A 19,958-nucleotide genomic window follows, 5' to 3' on the forward strand; every position below is an offset into this window, starting at 1 on the left:
GCATTCTTATGCTTTAAAATATTTAATACTGTTATGATATATATATATATATCATATATGCTGTACACCTATATATATACATATATATATCATATATGCTGTACACCTAGATTGTCCTAAATGGGGGACTCCCAGCAGCTCAAAGCTACAGTAGCTACATGATACCATCAGCTTCCTAGAAAGCAAAATTTGCTCAACCATGCATGTAATTCCACTGAAACTAAATGGGATTTTCAAATGACAAAAGACACAAGAAAGCACCTCCCTAAATAGTTAAGATGCAAACAAAACAGACAAAAACAGCCTTTCAAAGCTGCAGCAGTAATTTATCTCTGTGAACCTCTTGGTCAGTTGTTGGTTGTTTTTTTTTTTTTTCTTTTCCTGGGCTTCATCAGTACAAATTTTAGATGTATGGAAAAATTAAAGGCAGAACCTTGGCTGACACCAAAAGCATGAGGTAATGAGCACCTTGTATGGACAGCCCGCATTGCTGGCTCAGCAGTGAGAGCTCTATCTAGGCACTTGTATTACGAGTTAGAGCCCACTTCCTCTGCAGCAATTGGAACACCTCAAAAATTTCAATTTCGGTAGGATCCAAGTTTTGGAATTCGGGCAAATTCACCACATAATGCTTAGGAAAAGTTTAAAGCAAGAGAATAACATCACCTCAGTTGGATGTAGACAAAGGAATAGATGTATTGCATACGTAAACCAACACACAGTCCCTGCATACCTACTGTTCTGCATATTCTGCATGTAAAAATGTATGTTCTGCCTTCATTTTGTTGTGGCTGCAGTTTTGTGATGGAGTATTTTCCCTATCGCACTACAAAATCTCTCAGCACAAGAAGATGCAATGCATCTCTGTACAGCAAGAATCGTTGTGGCTGTTATCTATAGAGTGTAATTACTTCTGATTACACGCAATAGGCATCTCAACATCCTCCCACTGCTTTTAGCTCGACACCACGCAGCATTAAACCAGCCGTTCTCAGGTACTGACACCTGGAACCCTTTGGGAACTTGGACGCCTTCATCCTTGGTAAGCCACTCAAAATACACTTTTTTTATTTTTCTTCACTTTAAAATCTTCATCAAACTGCTCCCAGAGCAGAGGGAAGCTGTTTCCGAATGCCATGCATGAGCTGTCCGTGGCTGCGACGGGGCCGGGCACCGAGGCCAGCTGACCCCGCGCCCCACGGCCCGCCTCACGCCGCCGGCCCCGTCCCGACCCCCAGAGTCGGCCGCTGCCCTCGGGGACCGCGTGCCCAAGGCGGCCGGCCGCGTGCTCCCCCCGAGGAGCGCAGGCGGACGGCGGTTGGCATCCCCGCCCATCCCCTGCCTCCCTTTTCCTTCTCCCCCTCCTTTCTCTTCCCCCTGAGCCGAGGCTGCCGCCGGGCGGGGGCGGTCCCGATGCCGGCAGGTGGGAGCGGCGGCCCCTCCTCGGCGGGGTGCCCGCGGCGGCAGGCGGCCGCCCCGCTCCGCCGCGATGCTGCCCTAGCGAGGGATAATGACAAGGAGAGGCGAGGGGCAGAGCCGCCGCCGAGAGCCCCGTCTCTCGCTCGCCTCCCCGCTCGCCGGCGCTCCCCGGCTCCCGCTGTCGGGCCGCCTCGCTGACGGGCGGCGGGCGGAGAGGGCAGAGGGGCGGCGAGGGGATCGCGGTGCGGCCGCCGTTCCCTCCGGGCGCTCCGTGCCCGGCCGGGCAGCGCCGCCCGCCTCTTCCTCCTCCTCCCGCCTCCTTTGCCGCGCGCGCTGCCCGACGAGGCCGGCCGGGAGCAGCAGCGGCCGCCGCCGCCGGCGGAGGAGACCCCGACCATGTCCAGCAAGAGCCGGAAGAGCAAGGAGCAGGGGAGAGTGACCTTCCCGCCGCAGCAGCAGCAGCAGCAGCAGCAAGAGGAGGAGGAGGAGGAGGCAGAGGAAGAAGAGCGGCAGCGCCGGCGCCGCGGCTGGAGAGGCGTCAACGGTGGGCTGGAGCCCCCGCCGCCGCCGCTGCGCGCCGTGAAGACCCTCCGGGAGCCCTACGGCTACTACCCGCCGCCGCCCTTCGCCAGCACCATGTAAGTCAGGCCCGGGGGCCGCCAACTTCCCCAAGACGGCCGCGGGGCGGGCTGCGGCACCCGGCCTCCGGCTGCCGGACCGTCTCCGCCCCGTCGAGCCGAGCTCAGGTGCGGGGCAGGGCTCGGAGGGGCCGGGCGCCGCGCGCCACTTGTCCGGCCGTCGTTTTGCAGCCGGGGCTGGCCGAAGGGAGAGGCGGGGCCCGAGCCGGGGCTGGCGGGAGCTTCTGCCGCCGGGACCCTGCGGGCTGCGCACCGTCGGGCTGCGGGGCTGAAGCCGAGGGTGAAGCCGGAGCCCCTCGTCCCCCCGCGCCCCCTGGCGGTCCCCGCCGCGCCGCCCGGCCTTTCGTCTCCGCTTGCGGTAGGACGTGCGGCTGAGATCCCCGCAGGCTGAGGCTTCGCCAAACTTTATTAGTTGCTCGGTAGGGCTTTGAGACATTAGTCCGCTCGTAGTCAGAAGCGTGCCTGATGCGCTTTGTGTGTTGAGTTGTTCCCTGCCTGCTGATATAGGTGCCGAGAAAACCCAGTCACTGATATAGGTATGGTTTGCTGAACCCGGTGTGCCCTTTTTTCCCTTAGTGTCTTCAGAGTCCTCGGGGTGGTGCCTGAAGGCAGCCACTCGCAGAGATCTGAGACACCTGCACTGGGACATCCGTGCGTGAGGTCCTGCTCCTCCATTTACGTGTCATGTCTTGGAGAGTTGCTGTTCCTCGTTCTTAAAGACACCGTCATGTCTCTGAGTCCCAGCTCTGCCTGGTGTTTGCTGCAGGATAAAAAATGCAGTTTTACTGATAGGAATATTAATTTTCATTTCTCTGATTGACTGAGTGTGTCATGTCCGTGACATCACTCCTCGTGTATCACTCTCCGTGGTTATTTCTTGAGCATTTGATACTTAGGGGCAATAGTTGATTATTAATTAAATAACTTGTTTACTAAATGACAAACACATTGAGTTTTAAGTTAACGCATTCAGCATTTACGGAAGAAGCCTTGAATAAAATCACCTCAGAGACAGCGGTGAAGTACAGGAGTAACGATCACAATCAAAGCCCTGCTTTAATCAGAAATAATGCTTTCTGCCATCCCAGTGCAGAATTTCTTTGCAAACGTTTGTACCCAGCAATCCAGGCTCTGAGTGAAAGGATCATTCTCTTCTTTGAGCTGCCTGAAACTCATGCTGAAGTTGTTTGCCTGAGCTGCGTGTGGAGTCAGTGAGATGAGAGAGGACATGGCAGTGGGCTTGCCAGCCTCAGTCATCAGTCTTCTTGAGGTGCTCATCTCTCCTCATTCCCCACAAAAAGAGCCTGGAAGATTAGTTCAGGCTCATACATTCGCTTTTTAGACAGGTCAAGCTAGGCAGATGAATTGAATTTGGTAGCTCTTCTGGGTTCCTGCCCTTGGAACTGCTTTCTTTAGCAAACTGATGTTACACCAACGTGGACTAAAACTGAGTTCAGTTTGCACAGCAATATGCTTTTGGACCTGTGGAAGCTCTTTGAACTGGCAGGACATTGGGTCTGCCTTGGGGCTGTCTATCTTCATATACAGTGGGCTTTTCTGGAGTAACACTGTGATTCTTGCTAGAGCCTAAAACTGTAGCATCTACGAACAAGATAAGTGAGCATCAGATTGCTCGTAATGTACTTAGATGGATATGCATAAGGCTTTGGCTTGCATGCAGTAGTCATGAGAATCCTTGCCTGAAAAAATTCATGATCTAAACTACAAGGATATAGAGGCGAAAGGATGTGGAGAGGTTTGCAGAGGGAGGTGCACTTGGTATTTGAGAAGTATTCTTTCTAAAAGCATGTAACCCATGCAAGGTACCTGTCAGTGTGTGTCTCCTCCTGTGCAAATATTGCTGGAAAAATTAATTAACCTGGGATTTCCAGCAGGACAGAAGGCCAGAGGTAATACTTCTGTTTCACATGGCCCCGTATGTCCTTCTGGTGAAGGAAAAAAAGGGCTAACATTGCACATTAATGTGGTGGGCACTGTGTGCCTGATTTCCTGGGGCCCTCTGAAAGCCCAGCTGTTTTTCCTGAGTAGAACACCAGGGCACAAATGAAAGGCAGTGTAAAAGCAGCTTTACAATTCCGTGCGCGTTGCTGCAGCCCTATGAGCTTGGTTCTCTCCTGGTGAGACCCCTTTGCCTTTTTCTCTGTGTGCACCAATATGATCCTCTCATCAAAACATGGTGCTTTAATTCCACTGGGATTCAGACAGGTGGTATTTCATTTGTTAGTGATGTGCAGTGGTAGGGAAAAGCTCTGTGTAGTTTTGGGGTTTTTTTTAGGAGGCTGGAACGAACAAACAAAGTGTGTATATACCTCCTCCTGATGCCTTGTGGTGTTTTGCTCCTTTTTTGACTGTAGTTCTTTCCAGCTCTGTGCCAGAACTTCTGTGAGCTGACATGAGGGCATTTTGGATGATGGATTATGTCATTTCAGAGCAGTGGGAGAGCACAGACCGGGGTCAGATGTTGCAGCTGGCCTGATTTATGTTCTGTGTTGGGCTGAATCTGTCTCCATCTGATACGAACTACTGCCTAGGCTCTCCAGAAGGGAGAAGGAAGCTGTCATTTCATACGTTTTAGCTTTGGTGCAGATTCCTACATTGTGTGAAGTACATGTGGGCTTCCTCAAGATGCAGTATGCATGCATGCATGTAACACCATTTCTTTCGGGGGAAAAAACAAAGCAGGCATTTAGTAGTGGCCTCTTTTGGCCCATGCCCATAGCTGAGCTTGGAGGGCAGGCACAGATTTTGCTTGAGAGAGGTCAGGGAAGAATCACCTGTCCAGCACTGTATGGCCCTGCCTGAGATGGGAACAAAGCAAATGTTTGAGATTGCTTGGTTTAAGAGATCTTGGGAGTCACGGGCTAAAATGCTGCACGTACATATGTGTGTGTTTGAGCACATTCTGGGTGTAAGGCAATGTGTCATTCTGTAATTTCAGAGCAGGACCTCAGAGGTTACTTTTGGCAGCACTGGAGGCACAGTGTGTGAGTGCTGCATGGCAGACTACAGCATGGCTGCCTTGGAGGTGGGCATGCTGCTGCTCTGTGATGTACTTGTCTGATCTGCCTGTAATCACCGGGCTGCATTTCAGGGCTGCCATAGGTTCAAGACTGCTCTTGTACTGCAGTTTATTAGTGGGGTGCTTGTAAATTGTGGGTGCCATCCTTTATTGCAATTAATAGTTCAGGAAGAGTAACTGCTTATTCTTCAGCATGAAAGGTGTAAAATTACTCTATAGGTTTGGGGAGTCTGAGAATGAAACTTCTTTTTTTTAAACTCCTCTCTAGTTTTAATTATTTCATACGTAATTTTCAGAAATAAATATATATTAAATAAAAGACTTGGGAGATGTGATTACAGATCTTCTCAAATGCATCATCCCATATTTCTGTCCTTCTATGACAATTCTGAAAGCCAGAATGTGAAGAGATTTAGCAGAGGTTAGCACGGCAGATTGAAGTAATTCATGGTAGAAGCAGAGGATTTGTACTGCATACTCTGGTCCTTAGGAGCTGTTGCTCTGCTGAAGTTTCTAGTATTGTACTTAGAAATAACTCTGCCCGAGGGAAGTAAAGTCAATTTCAAGAATACTCTCCAGTGACAGGCAGCACTGCAGTGTAGTACGAGGTCACAGCGTATGTGATGTATGCAGGACACAAGGGACACACAAGGGCATTGCTTGCTTAACAGGAAAAGAAATACGTTTTTTAAAGCACATATGAAAGTCAGACTTGTATTTTACATGTTTACTTGTATTTTACAACTGCTTTGTGGAGTTTTCTTAAGGCTGGGGAAACATGCCCTGATGGGGTGAGGGCTATTTCACTTAAAGTGACTGCTCTTTTCCAGTTCCATCTTTCTTATTTGTGCTGAGCAACGCACAGAGGCTTGAGGCTTTATCAGCTCCCTCCCTGTTTTCCTGCTGTGAATTGTGAATAGTACTGGTGCAGAATGATGGAGGGGCTCAGCTTCACACAATGTTGTGGCGCACCGCTGATGCAACATTAACATGTAGTAAGTCTACATTTTTCTTGTTTGGCATTTTTCTGTATTTTTTCACCTTACATTCTCTGGATTCTTTTTATTTTATTTTATTTTATTTTATTTTATTTTATTTTATTTTATTTTATTTTATTTATTTTTATTTTTTAACTATTGGGAACAAAGGTGAAGAAGAACATCATAATTTTCATCTCTTCTTCCCTCTGTTAATATAGGTTGTCACCTCCTTATGGAGCCAAGGATGAGAAGATAAACTTTAAGGCTCTAGGAAACAGAGCATGATACAAATTTGCTTTTATTTTAGTCACATTTTTAAGACAGTCTAACAATGATCAGAGAGCTGGAGCACCTCCCCTATGAGGACAGGCTGAGAGAGCTGGGGTTCTTCAGCCTGGAGAAGAGAAGGCTCCAAGGAGACCTTATAGCAGCCTTCCAGTACCTGATGGGGACCTACAGAAAAGCTGGGGGTGGACTTTTTGCAAGGGCATGGAGTAACAGGATGAGGGGAAATGGTTTTAAACTGGAAGAGAGTAGATTCAGACTAGGTATCAGGCAGAAATTCATCACTGTGAGGGTGGTGAGACGCTGCAACAGGTGGGCCCAGAGAGGCTGCGAATGTCCCCTCCCTGGAACCATTCAAGGCTAGGCTGGATGGGGCTTTGAGCAACCTGGTCTAGTGGGAGGTGTCCCAGCCTTATAGCAGGGGGCTGGAACTAGATAATCTTAAAGGTGCCTTCCAACCCAAGCCATTCTATGATTCTATGTTTAGAGATAGGACTTGAGATTGTTTTGATTACTTAAGTTGACAAATATGGCATATAAATTTTACCAAAAAAGTTTGTGTTTGTTTTGAGCCATTTAGACCATTTTCTTGATGGTTTGGGACAGCTTAAACATCTTAGTTATAGGAAAAGGGGAGCAAAGAATGGCACAGTGGCCTTGTACTTGACCCTTCCTGCTTACAACGCTCTGACTGGAGCTGCTCAGCCTTCAGGGCCTTGCTGCGCCATGAGGGGAGGAGGAGCGCAGGGAGGTACGGGTGACCCTGACAGAGCAGCACGTTGTCAGCACACTACAAGACTTTTTGCACTTTATTTTTTCAGAAGGCCTTGACAATATTTTAGTCATGAAAATACCAAGCAACTTTCATCTTTGTTTAGAGAAGATATTGCAGTCACTTCAAATACATCATTTCTGTAACAAGATTTATAGCGAAGGAAATTTTCCTTATTGAGTATGGACATTCTAGTGTAACACCTTTGGAAAGATATATTCCTTTTTACAGAAGTCAAATGAGTCACCTCAGTCACACAGTGTGTTTTGAAACAAGTAGATAAAACAGAAAATAAAAGTGACATGTTTCAAATTATACTGAAAAATTGCCCCGAATATATGGGGGAAAATGTGGTATGTATTTCATAAAAAGATAAATGAGATTCAAGGTGACTGTTTAGAATCTTCTTTAATCAAGAAGTCAGCACGAGTCAATCTGTTCTGTCTTTCATTTTGGTATACTTGATTTTTTTTTCTTTATACTATTACAGTGAACAATTACATTTCTGTACCTGTATGTTTTAAGATGTGGAAGAGGAACAGAAGCCTAATAGCACAGCAGACAATAAGATCTTGTTATCTTGTTTAAAAGGTAACAATAAGATGGCAGTATTTCTTGCTTTATGTCTGATTATTTTGGGAATAAGGCAGTTGCGTAGTGTGGCTGTTCACTGTGTTCTCTGGGCCAAAGTCATCATATCTGAGTATTTCCAAACATGAAACATGTTTATGCTTTACATGGTAAATCAATCCCGTGGTTAATGCAGTTGCAAATTTCATCTCCTACACAAACATTTTCATAGATAGAAGGAAGGTTGTATGGGATTGAAAAGCAATGGACGTGTCGTGTGTAGCAAAGCAGCTTTGGCACATATTTCAAGAAGTACCAGACAGCATAACGTATGCTCCAGTGCCACCCAGGTCACTTCTAGCAGTACAGAAATACCGATCCCACATGAAAATATCAGAGAGTTCAGATGCTACGGACAGTCCTGCCTTTGGTAATGAGTCACTTCATTCAGTTTTCCGTCTCCAGTGAAACTTCTCGTCTGTGTCACCTGCAACTCCCTATGTGCAAACCAGCTTTTACAGTGCTTGTAGCTTTGATAAAGTGAGTAAGATTTAATGTTCTGCTGAATGTATTACAACTGATGCAGACAGCTGGAAAACCAGGCGTATTCTTGTAATCTGAATAGGATTAGGTCTGCCAAGTGAAAACCAGTAGGGCTGACATGGCAATGTATGGGGAAATCCAGGGATATCAACCATTACATTTTGTGTAGTAGCAGCATAGCTGAGCTCTTTGCTGGAAGGTCACGCACAAAAATAAAAAAGATTGCATTTAAGGGAAGGTTGCTCACATTGTGGATTTGGTCCTGCAGCACTTAGGATTTGTAACTTTTGGAGCTGCCCTTCAGCTTCCACTGCATTTCCCTGAATGGTGGTTATGCATGCCCAAGGTGTCATTTCTTCCCTTGGTTCTGTTCTGTTGCAGAGTGACAGGGTCTGCTTAAAAAGAACCTTTAACTATTTAGTTATGCCCTCCATCTCTTCAGGTGCACCTTACTTGGCTTTTGCAATGAGGGCAGATGAATTAATTTTCTCTGTAGCTGTTTATTCTCATGTCTGAATTTTTCATTGAGATGAATGAATTAATTTTCACAGTGCTCCTGTAAAATTGGAGGCAATTGTTCTTTTTTCAGTAGATGAGAAATGGAGACACAGAGGACTTATTTTACCAGCTTATAATTTCAGTGTGTGTTTCTTCAGTTAGCTAGTTCACTCATTCTTTTCTCCTGTGCCCTTCTTGTTTGTCCCTCTTTCTGCTTTTACAGCCAGTGTTGCAGGGACTTCACAACTTCTCCAGTTAGTTTCTTGTTTCCTTTCCCAGACAATCTTGTCCTCCTACACCCAAGTTTCTTCTTCACTGTATGCCTGCCATCCCATTTTTCATTAATTAAATATTTGGCTTTTATACTGTTTTGCTGATATTACAAGAAGGCACAGGTGTGGTTTTTTTGTTTTGTTTTGTTTTTTAAACATGACTCAGTGATACTCCTTTCAGCTCCTGGAATGGCAGGGTGTATAGTAGAGGTAGGCTCAGCACAGCGCACAGCATTGCAGAACTCCAGTTACAGGGAGAGCTCATCCCAGTCTAGACTGAATCATGTCTGTTGTCAGGAATCTGAGTAGCTTAGCTACTAGTATCCAGAAAGTCTGCTGAACACATATGCACTTGTGTTTTTCAAAGACGTGCAATGTGACCAGATTCACTTGTGAGTAGACCCTCCCACATTTGGTTAGTGTTCTTCATAGTGAGCACTAATGGGCATGAGATCAGGCTTCACTCTATACTGTACGCAGTCTATGGGGCACTCCCAGGTTCAATTCCAGAGGCCCTTTCTGTTTTGCTGGCGTGTTTTTTTTTCCCCTTAATATCAGGTGTCACTTCTCTTCAGAAATCCCTCCCAGCACACTATTACGTATAAAATGAAAATCCATCTACAGTATCAATGGCAATTAAATACCATCCACCACAGGGACTCAATCTGATTGTTCAAAGAAGGCAATATTTACACTTACAGTATCATACTTTCCATAAGTCAAAGATGAAGGAAAATTTTCTTTGCATTGCCTGCCGTAAGGGCAGAAAGATCCTAAGAAAGAATGCTTCTAGGTAATAGATGGGCAAATGGTAAGGATCAGAATGAGGTAAGTGCTCATTTTTGTAGCCACAGGAGAGCTTGAAACTACGAATAACCAAGACTGAAATTTTGTTACTTTTTTATTTTTGTCCCCATCAGGTACATTGAAGAAAGTCCGTCTCTGAGGCGTATGACTATGATGAGGGAAAAGGGAAGGCGCCAGGCCATTAGAGGCCCAGCATTCATGTTCAACAACAGAGGCACTAGTCTCACTGCTGAGGAAGAGCGCTTTCTAGATGCAGCAGAGTATGGGAACATACCTGTGGTGCGCAAAATGCTGGAAGAGTCAAAAACACTGAATGTCAACTGTGTTGACTACATGGGCCAAAACGCCTTGCAGCTTGCTGTAGGGAATGAACATTTGGAAGTGACAGAACTTCTGTTAAAAAAAGAGAACTTGGCACGGATTGGAGATGCCCTGCTGCTTGCAATCAGCAAGGGCTACATTAGGATAGTGGAAGCAATTTTAAATCATCCTGGGTTTTCAGTAAATAAGCGACTGACTCTGAGCCCTTGTGAGCAGGAGCTCCAGGATGACGATTTTTATTCCTATGACGAAGACGGCACCCGCTTTTCTCCAGATATCACTCCCATCATTTTAGCTGCTCACTGCCAAAAGTACGAAGTCGTGCATATGCTGTTGATGAAAGGAGCAAGGATAGAAAGGCCTCATGATTATTTCTGCAAATGTAATGACTGTACAGAGAAACAAAAGCATGATTCCTTCAGTCACTCCAGGTCAAGAATAAATGCCTACAAAGGACTGGCCAGTCCAGCTTACCTGTCCCTCTCCAGTGAAGATCCTGTGCTCACTGCGCTGGAACTCAGCAATGAGCTTGCCAAATTGGCTAACATTGAAAAAGAATTCAAGGTAATGGTAGTTTTCTATTTCTTACTGTCTTTGTTGTTTGTTTTAATGTTGATGCTACCTTATAATGTCCTTAGATACTTGAAATTATTTCCTGTGTCAACTTTTTCAATTGCAAATGCTTTTATATTTATCCTCTGTAGCTCTTGATTTTGCATTCTGAATACTTAAGTCTTTGAAAAGGATTTTTAAAGTGAAATGGAAATGCTTCAGTACCTGCTGCATATGGAGAAAACTGGAAAAAGAGGTGGTGTGTATTCTGCTAAACTTGAAGAAGATTAAAAACAGCTCAATTTGCTGTAGCAAATAGTGTTTTAGTTACAGATGCTTTGTAGCACAGGTGTAGAAAGCAGAAACATTAAGCCTACTGCAGCAGTGACCTTATTCGCATTTTGTTATTCATACTAATTTTGAATAATGTCTCCAAATTGTTAAGAATGCAGGCAGTGTTCTTTTAATGCACCTTTTAGAACTGTCGCTTGTTCGGAACTGTCTGTTAAGCTGATTACGGATGTCTGCTGTTACCTGCATCCGAGATATATCTGGTTTAGTTTGTCAGTATCTCAACTTTTCTGCGCATTTCAGCTTCTCCATTGGACAGCTAATGACTTAGTTAACTGTTGTACAGTGGTGGTTCGTGGACCTGCATTTTTTTTTAATGCCTTGAAAAGTATATCCTCTCTGTGCACCTCTCTCAAAAAAAAACCTCACCACCAACAAATTGGAACCAAACACACAAACCTCAATGCCAGTAGCAGCAGAGTACTATACGTGCTAAGATAAGCTTGTCCTGGGGAATGTGACAGGTTATTCTCAGTGGGTGGTGATGTTAATAGTACCATGTCTAGTCATAGCAAAGTCAGTGTTGGATGCCACTTTTTTTCATTAATATCTTCATAAGCGATCTGAGAGAGGCAAGAGATGTATTCATCTTTTAAAACAACAGCAAGCATTGCTAATGCAAGGTCTTCTTCCCAGAAGAAATATGCAACAACTTGCAGGAGAATAGGCAGAAATGCAAAAAGTGAACCTTATCACAGGAGAACAAATGATTCCAGATATAGCTAAGTGGGTTAAAATACAATTTAAAAAGAAAGCTGCTGCGCTGAGGAAGATTCAAGTATTATATCGCTCACTAATAAAGTACAAAAGTCAGCTTAAACCTTTTCTCTCCCTCCTTTGCTAAAGGAACCTTCTCATACTGTGCAATTTTGCAAATGGATTGAGAATTTACTGAAATGTATTTATTCAGTACAGAAAAAATGTCAGATTTTTCTTATCCTCTGCTGAGGAACCTCTTAGTGAACATAAAATTGAGGAATTTGAGATTTTCATCAGATGTGTTGAACTTGTTGGCTTCTGTGCTTCCCACAGTGAATCAATCATAGTTACATGCCTCATTTAGAGATCATTACAGAAGGTTGTATTTCTGGTGTGTGCAGCTCAGTCTGGTTTAGTATTGATTTCTTTTCAACAAGGCCAACTTCTGAAGAGCCACAAAGTGTCCCAGAATCATGCACCTAAGATGGAGATGTGTGAATTTTCTGAGTAATGCTTTGGTGGTCGAGGATGCAGCCTCTGTCTGTCTATCTATCTTATTGATAATGCTTGCAACGTGTGTTATTAAAACTGTGCACAGAAACACTGTTGGATTCAGGGCCTAAATTTAAGCATCATGCAACTTGTAAGGCCCACAACGGCCTCAAAAGGTAAATTATGGAAAGCCTCTATTTATTTATGTATGTATGTATTTATTTATTTATTTAATGGGGATGATGTAGATTATTAGAACTGAACAGAAGAGTCTCAGTAGTTACAAAATTCTGGTAAGCTCCCATGTCCCAGGCCCTAATATCATAAACACGACTTCAGTCTAACAAATAGCTCAACCTTTTGGAGGTGGTGAAGATGCATGTTTGGGTTGGGCTTATTTCAAAGTAAAACTTAAAGAATTAACTTTTCAAACATTAAGTTGTCATACAATAAAGGCATTCTGGTCTTCAGTAATTTTTTGTTTTGTTTTGTATTGTTTTTTTCCTGAACTGTTCAGCCTCTGTTGGCGTTTTTGGGATGCATAAGAACCCAAGAAATCCACTACATGCACAATTTTCTCTTTTTGTAAGTAGTATTTACATGTCAGCTAGCCTTCATAGGTGTACATGATAATTCAGTTTTGGATCCTGCTGTAGGAACTGATGTTGGCTCTTGTCTAGCCTGGAAATTCCATCTTCTCATCAAAGCCACAATATTCCAGTGAGGTTTTCCTCATTAACCTCACATTGCTCCCTTTTCATTCTTTCTTGTGAGAGTCCAAGCATTCATTCTTTTCTCTCAGGCTGGGTAGCAGAGGCGCGTCTTTTTCTCTGACATCTTTTGTTGGTTGACTTTCTTGGGGGGAGAGGAAATAGGAAAGGAGGAAGGAGGAAGGAGGAAAATGAGGCGAGGAATTTTTTAGCATCACTGTCAAACTGAGGTTCCAGAAAGGGACAACTGACAGCAAGGCTGTGTGCTCCAGTGGGGCTGTGCATGGGTGTCTTGGACTGCTGGCAGCATGAACGTTGCACAAGATGCTGCACTGACAGCCTCGCATGGAGGTAGGTTTAGGAGAAAGTGCTTCTGTGGCTGATGGAAGTTAGTTGTGAGATCTGCTTAAAAGGATTTTTAATGATATTAATTATTTATTTGTAAAACCTATGGGACATTAAGGCCCATAGCATTTCCTCTGCATGCTTACAGCAATGCACTTCTTAGGTGCAGAGCAGGAAATACCTCTCTAGGTATTTCCCACAGAGAATGAATGTGGGATGAAGCTGCATTAAAATGCCTGAGGACAAAGCTTCTGAGTATATGCTTGCTGAACTGAACTTTACATCTTCTGCATATGCAAAGTCCAGTCTGCCCCTATCTCTTAGCATTTACACTAACAAATTCACTAACCAGAGTTTGCACAAAAGCACTGAAGATGTGGGAAAATTACTTAGGACATTCATTCATGACAGTCAGCTCTGCATTAAGTTCTCTAGTGTAATTAAAAAACTATTCTATTTTTTCCTCAGAACTAACGAGACAGGATTCGAAGAAACAAATGAACTCACATTTTGCTAGGAAGATGCAAGACATAGACAAAGGAAAGTTACTGAAAATGAGTAAATAAAAAGAGAAGAAGGGGAAACTAGAACCCTGAAGGCCACTGTACTCATTCTCTTACTCTCTTGTGAAATCCATTTTCCAAGCTCCAGTTGCTTCCTTTGCTATTCTTCACCTATTTCACTGTAGTTCTTGATCGTGTTACTCCCTTTTGTTCTTTGCTTCTGCTCATCTCCTTTTCAGTTATTCATTTACCTCTTCAGATTTCCTTCTTTTCACCTCTTTTCTTAATTGCTCTTCTATATATATATATTTGTTATTCTCTAATCTCTCTTTCTTTTTTTTTTTTTTTTTTCTTATTAATTTCTATCATCCTCCCATTAGATTCATGATTTATTCTTGCATTTTCTAATCCTAGTAAAGCCTGGTTGGCTTGTGTGTATCTGCAGGTGGCTCTTCTTTAGATCTGGGAACTGGCAAAGGGAACATCAGAGGTGGTCGGTGCTTGGCAGTCAAAGCAGCAAGGTACTATTTTAGTGCAGCATATCACCCCTTTGGCCAGGGCAGGAACTGCAGTGTTTCTTTTCTTTAGTGATTCTAATCCTCATTAAAGGAGTTGACAGCAGGATGTCAGATCGAGTCACGAATTTTGGTTTGTTTTGTCCAAGTCAAGGCTGCTACCAAAGCCTAAAAAACCCACCCTTTGTTCTAATTTACCTACTGCTTTCACATTAAATATTGGTCTATGAAAGGAGCTGATTAGATTCTCAGATGTTATGTTTTCAGATTGTTTTATGTGTGATAGAGATGATTAGAAAGAAATCAGCATGAATTTCTGTGTTTAAGATGCAAGACTAGGATTCTACATCACTCTGCTGATGTAGAAGTTCGTAAGTAACTTTATAATGAACGTGCTCGTTTAGGGAATGTTTTTAAGGTTTATTAAAACTGCTGGTTTGATTATTTTCTTAGATAGGTCAAGGCCCACTCTACTGTAATCTCTGAATCTCTGTAATGTCTCTGGCTGGAGACTGCAGGATGTGCTGTGTTGCGTCTGATAGCCTGGCTAGAGAAGCTCAGTCTGGAACCGTATCTTCTCTAACGTAAAGAAGTATTCATTACTACAGTTTGACAATTGCATTTTCTAATCCCAGCAGCGCTACAAATCACTTTGCAATACAAATATTCCCAATTTTTGTGTGTTCTTACTCTGTTTTTAGCAAATCTGGCCACTGCAGCTGCCATGAGCTATTGAAGTAAATTGTTACTTACGATCTTCCTTGAGACCTCTGAAAATGTCACTGCACAGTGATGGGAGAGTTTCTAGTGGATAGAACAGCTGATGGAACTTCTCTTTGGAGTGAGCAGAGAGAGAAACAGGACAAGGGAACATGAATGGCGTGTGTCCCCCCCTCTCAGCTGAATAGAGTTTTGTGTGAGAGAACTGTGTGAGCGAGAATTGCAGAAGCTCATGTCACATCAGAATTTGGTCCATTGGAGCAAGTATCCAAAAGGTCCTCGTCTTGCTTTATATAGGATAAATCCCCATTCTCAGCTTTGCTAAAACTCCTACTGAAAGCAGTGGAAGGCATGGACGTGCATCTAAAAGCAGCATTTGTCACTGATCCAAGTAAATTTACATAGTGTTATCTCAGCTGAACTAACAAAGAGCATTCAAGCTTGAGCTACGTTTAGGTCCAGCTTTTAAACAACAGAGCTCAGATCCATGATTGTTAGTGCAATTATCTGCTTGATTTGCATATACAGTTCCTACAGTTCTGTATGCAAACTGTCTAGCTATATTTGATCTCAAAGCAGCCATTTAATACTTAATGCATGTGTGATTGTGTGCAATGCCTTTGAAGTAGTGATGCCGGTGAGTATAGTCATGAATTGTGGAGCTTATGGAAATGCAGCTCCTGTTTAATAGGAAACAGATTCATATGTTTTGCCTAACTATATGTAATTACTTGTTATAACATTTCTTCAGAATAGTTAGATGTTATTGATTAAATCATTGCAATATTTTCATTCATAAACTTCATTCTTTACACACAGATGGCTATTTTCTTTGTCCATAATCCTGCATAAGCTCATGAGATAGCCTCTAATATTCTCTTCTTGCTAAGAATAGGCAGGCTTGGACAGGCTGAGATATAGCAGCCAATGTGTGATGGGACTACTGGAGAGGCACTGCAGTCCCACTCCTCATCAGTTGTCTGTTACCTTCTGGTGTCAACTGTCTGTGGGCTGATGTTTTCGATGGGATAAAGATGCCTATGCAGCCATTAGGGGCTTTTGAAAGAGATGGTTTAATATGGTATAGCAAGGAAAACCGGCTGAGTCAGGCTGTGAATTAATTGAAGAGGCACTTTGATCAGGGCGGCAGAGTGCCTGTGTTATCATGAGAAACAGGCTGAGAGCCCCACTGTGTAAGCAGGTCTGTTGGTGCCTCATTCTTTGTTTGGCATTCCCCTGAAAAATAGCTTCACCTTATTAAATTGGCAGCGTGTGCAGGATGTAGCAGGGTTTTTCTATGTGGAGTTGGATGTATCAGACAGAGTTCTGATGGCATTTCTTAGGGCAGGGAAGAGATAAGTGATCTGGTGGCTTTATTTGCTCTCAGTGTCTTCTCAAGAAAGCAAAGACGTGTGTGGGTGACTGAGACCATGGATCTGGTTTCTGCTACTCATGCAATGCCCTAGAGACAGAAGATTGCTAGAGAATTGGATCCCGTGATTACAGTACGGGTAGCATTTGGCTGTTTAATTCTATCAAGCAATCAAATATCCTGAGAGAAATTTGATTTTACTAATATGTAAGTAAGGACCCGGAGATGGAAATCTGATGTGCTCTCCCAGCCTAAGATTCAAAACCTGAATCAGATATTAGCAATGCACAGACTGTTCTTCACTTCTCAAAAACAGCATCCATAAGCAATACAGCCTATATTTAATCCTTGGCTTTGCAGAATTAAGCTTAATCCATCATATATCCAGTGTTGCTTAGCAATAAGCATAGCTGTTATAGGAAAGTGGTCTATCCACCTATGAAGAAATGTTGCAGCACTGTTAACTTCTCAGTAGAAATTCAGGTAACTCCTCATAGTGGGCAAGTTGTCCCTGCAAAGCAGTCTGTCCTTCAGCAACTAGCGGGGCTGCTCACAGAGAAAACAAGTGTACTTCTGTGTGAATAGTGTTATTCCCTCACTCTCAGAAGCACACTACTTCTCCTGATGTTTCTTCGCAGTTAGCAAAGGAACGAGAAGGAGCATTTTAAGTGAAGGTGATTTCCTGTGAATGGACAGTACGCTCATCCATGTGGGGACTAAATTTGGGTTGTGATATAAAACACTTGAATAATATCAAGCCATCTAAACTAAATTTCATTAAACCTTAATGAGATGTCACCTTTGAGCCTAGGATAGATAAACATAATACTAAAACAGGGAGTTATTTTTCTCGCGTAAATTTATGAATGACTGCAAATTCAGGTGAAAATGAACATTGTTTATTTTAGCTGAATAAAACTTTAGCTGAGTAAAACTGAAGTCATGTGAATTGGCAACAGCAACTTCCAAGTGTTAAAGAAAAAGTTGATTATCAGTCTTATTCCCGTTGAACTGACATTATGCTATATCTGATAATTAGTCTGCTGTTAGTCTGATAATTTGCTTGTCTCCAGCCGTGTTTCGTTTGGATTCTTATCTGAATCTGACCTATGGGATTGTTGGCTGATTCCCACAGTTGTCCTTTTTTCCCATCTTTCCCCAAGATAATTGGATACTTCTGAGTGTGTATTTGTACCTCTATCCCATTTTGTAGATGCTAAGTGAAAAAACAACAAAACTAGCAGTAAAAGCAGGGAAAAGTAATATACTTAGGCAAAGGTGAGGAAGGTAAGTTTTACAGGAAAAAAAAAAAAAGGAAATGTAGAGATGATAAAGACAGGGAAGTAGAGCAGTAGAGAAACATTTTTGAGAAAGTGAGAGCCATAAAGGAAAAATTTTAATAGCCAGAAAATTATTTTAAAAAGATAATGTATGAAAATGAACAGTTCACTGAGGAACAGGGAATGTAGGAAAAACAGAGGCGGAGGACTCAGACTGGCATTTTGATGGCTGGGGCAGGGGAGAGAACATTGAGAAGAGCTATAGAATAAATGAAAAAGGAGGCTACGGAAATGGAGTTGGACACTGGAACACTTGATGCAACAAGGTAAGACAAGCAGATGCAGTAAAACTTCCTCTTCCACCTATAGCTTGTTGTGGGGAAATTGAAGGCTGCATCTCAGATAAAGTCATAGAGACCTGTCTGAGAGGTCATGGACAGATGAATGAAGACATTCCATTGATGACAGACCAAGGTAAATAGCAGATATGAGTTTGCAGGTAACAGCGCAGAGGTGATGGAAGACATAGAAGCATAAACAGAAGTGTGAACAAAAACTCAGATTTAAGTGCTTGACGGTTGGCTAAAATTTTTGAAGTGTAGCCACAAATGTTTTGTCAGTAGAGACAGGAGATAAATTAAAGTCTTTGCAATATTGACAGATGCAAACAACCAAGAAGATTAAAGGTCGTGCTTGAAAAACATGCATAATCTTGCTTATAGGGAGACAGCCCGAAGCTACATGTTCTTTTTTTCCTGTATTGTTAACTCTTAAGCCTGTTCCTCACATGTCATTTTCTCTAACCCTTCTGTTTCAGAATGACTATCGTAAGCTGTCTATGCAATGCAAAGATTTTGTGGTTGGAGTTCTTGATCTCTGCCGAGACTCAGAAGAAGTGGAGGCCATCCTTAATGGGGATTTGAATTCAGAGCCAGTTGAAACGCAGAGACACAGAGCATCACTGAGCCGTGTGAAACTGGCCATTAAGTATGAAGTCAAAAAGGTAAGTAAGCGCTTTTGGGTGATGTAATCTGAACAGTGTCATCTCACTGTGCCATGGGTATTATGAACTGATGCTCAGTTGTGCATTAATGAGATGGTGCATGTAATTGAAACACTCACAAGGTGGAAGCTGGCAGAAGGGAGCTGCAGCGAAGAAGTTCTGTTTAATCTGTTTTACGCTTTTGAGAATTGGCAGGAGATTTTAATTACATAAATCAGTTATGCTAGCAAGACTATACACGGTTGTTCAGATCTTTCTCTTGATTAAATAAATTAAAAAAAAAAAAAGAAAAAAAAAAGGGTGGAGCCAGATTTCCACTTAGTGAAAGTAAAGGATGTGCCTTCCTGCCAGCCTGTGATAGCCTTCTCTTTTGAGTAGGCATTGTTTTTATGAACAGTTGGCTTCAGCAAACAAATGGACTGATTTATCCCTTATTTTTTCTCTTACCTTTGCTTTCTGCCTCAAATAACTGAATAGGGAAAGTAAATTCTGGAAAGTAAATTTTTGAAAGTCTGGCAGCTTTCTACTAGTGAGCACACACACATCTTTTTTTGAAAGAGAAGTGTTTTTTTTCCTACTTTGAAAGGAAAAGCGAACATTTCAGTTGCCATCAAATGTATGGTTCTTTCATTGATTCTAAAATACGACAGTAACATAAACAGCTTATCTGCAACTGTGTGGATATAATAAAAAGTGGTATTGTAGTGAGAAATCTTAAATGATTTACTTTCCTGTTCCTTCTAGAAGATTTTTAAAAATCAGTCCTGAAAATGTTGGGGATGTGTTTGTAGGTGGTTAATCTGTTATTTTCGGTTCTGCATTTATACACCTGTATCTGTCAGTAGTTTGTAAAGTGCAATGTATTTCCTATTGGTGCCTGTAGGTATTTTTAATGAACAGTTACTTTTGTGAATGAATGCTACACTTGAAAAATGAAGCTCAGTATCAAACATTCAACATAATTATATCCATTTGCTGTGGCAATTTTCGCTATATGGCCATGCTGTTCTTTTCCACAGCACTAGCACAGAAAGTAGTTATCATTGTGTCCTGCTGTGATAAGACTCAAGAAATACTGTAACACCTATGTATTATTTACATGGATACGTCATTTCTGTTCTTAATAGCCATTACAGGTTCATCATCTCTGCCAAGAAGTCAGGTGTCTTTCAGAATAAATAACACTCTATTACATGGCCACCTGTTGAGCCAATCTGCCATATACAATGAATTGTAAGCAACCTGCTAGAACATCTGGGGAATATTTATGT

General features: G+C 42.8%; 1 protein-coding gene across 4 annotated transcripts in view; it reads left to right on the forward strand.

Moving 5' to 3' along the window:
- The first annotated feature begins 1,521 nt into the window (after window positions 1–1,521).
- Window positions 1,522–19,958, forward strand: part of TRPC3 (transient receptor potential cation channel subfamily C member 3) — a 40,105-nt gene continuing 21,668 nt past the window's right edge. For 3 of the 4 annotated variants that reach the window (XM_048942122.1, XM_048942123.1, XM_048942124.1), the window contains exons 1-3: window positions 1,522–2,057; window positions 9,938–10,709; window positions 18,502–18,687. In XM_048942122.1, the coding sequence (XP_048798079.1) occupies window positions 1,816–2,057; window positions 9,938–10,709; window positions 18,502–18,687 (1,200 nt within the window). In that variant the 5' untranslated portion in view covers window positions 1,522–1,815. Of the gene's footprint in view, window positions 2,058–5,960; window positions 6,093–9,937; window positions 10,710–18,501; window positions 18,688–19,958 lie in introns of those variants that run through there. The other variant, XM_048942125.1, reaches the window with a different exon arrangement.

The sequence above is a fragment of the Lagopus muta genome, chromosome 4 (genome assembly GCF_023343835.1).
Source record: "Lagopus muta isolate bLagMut1 chromosome 4, bLagMut1 primary, whole genome shotgun sequence".
In the NCBI taxonomy this organism is placed as follows: Eukaryota; Metazoa; Chordata; class Aves; order Galliformes; family Phasianidae; genus Lagopus; species Lagopus muta.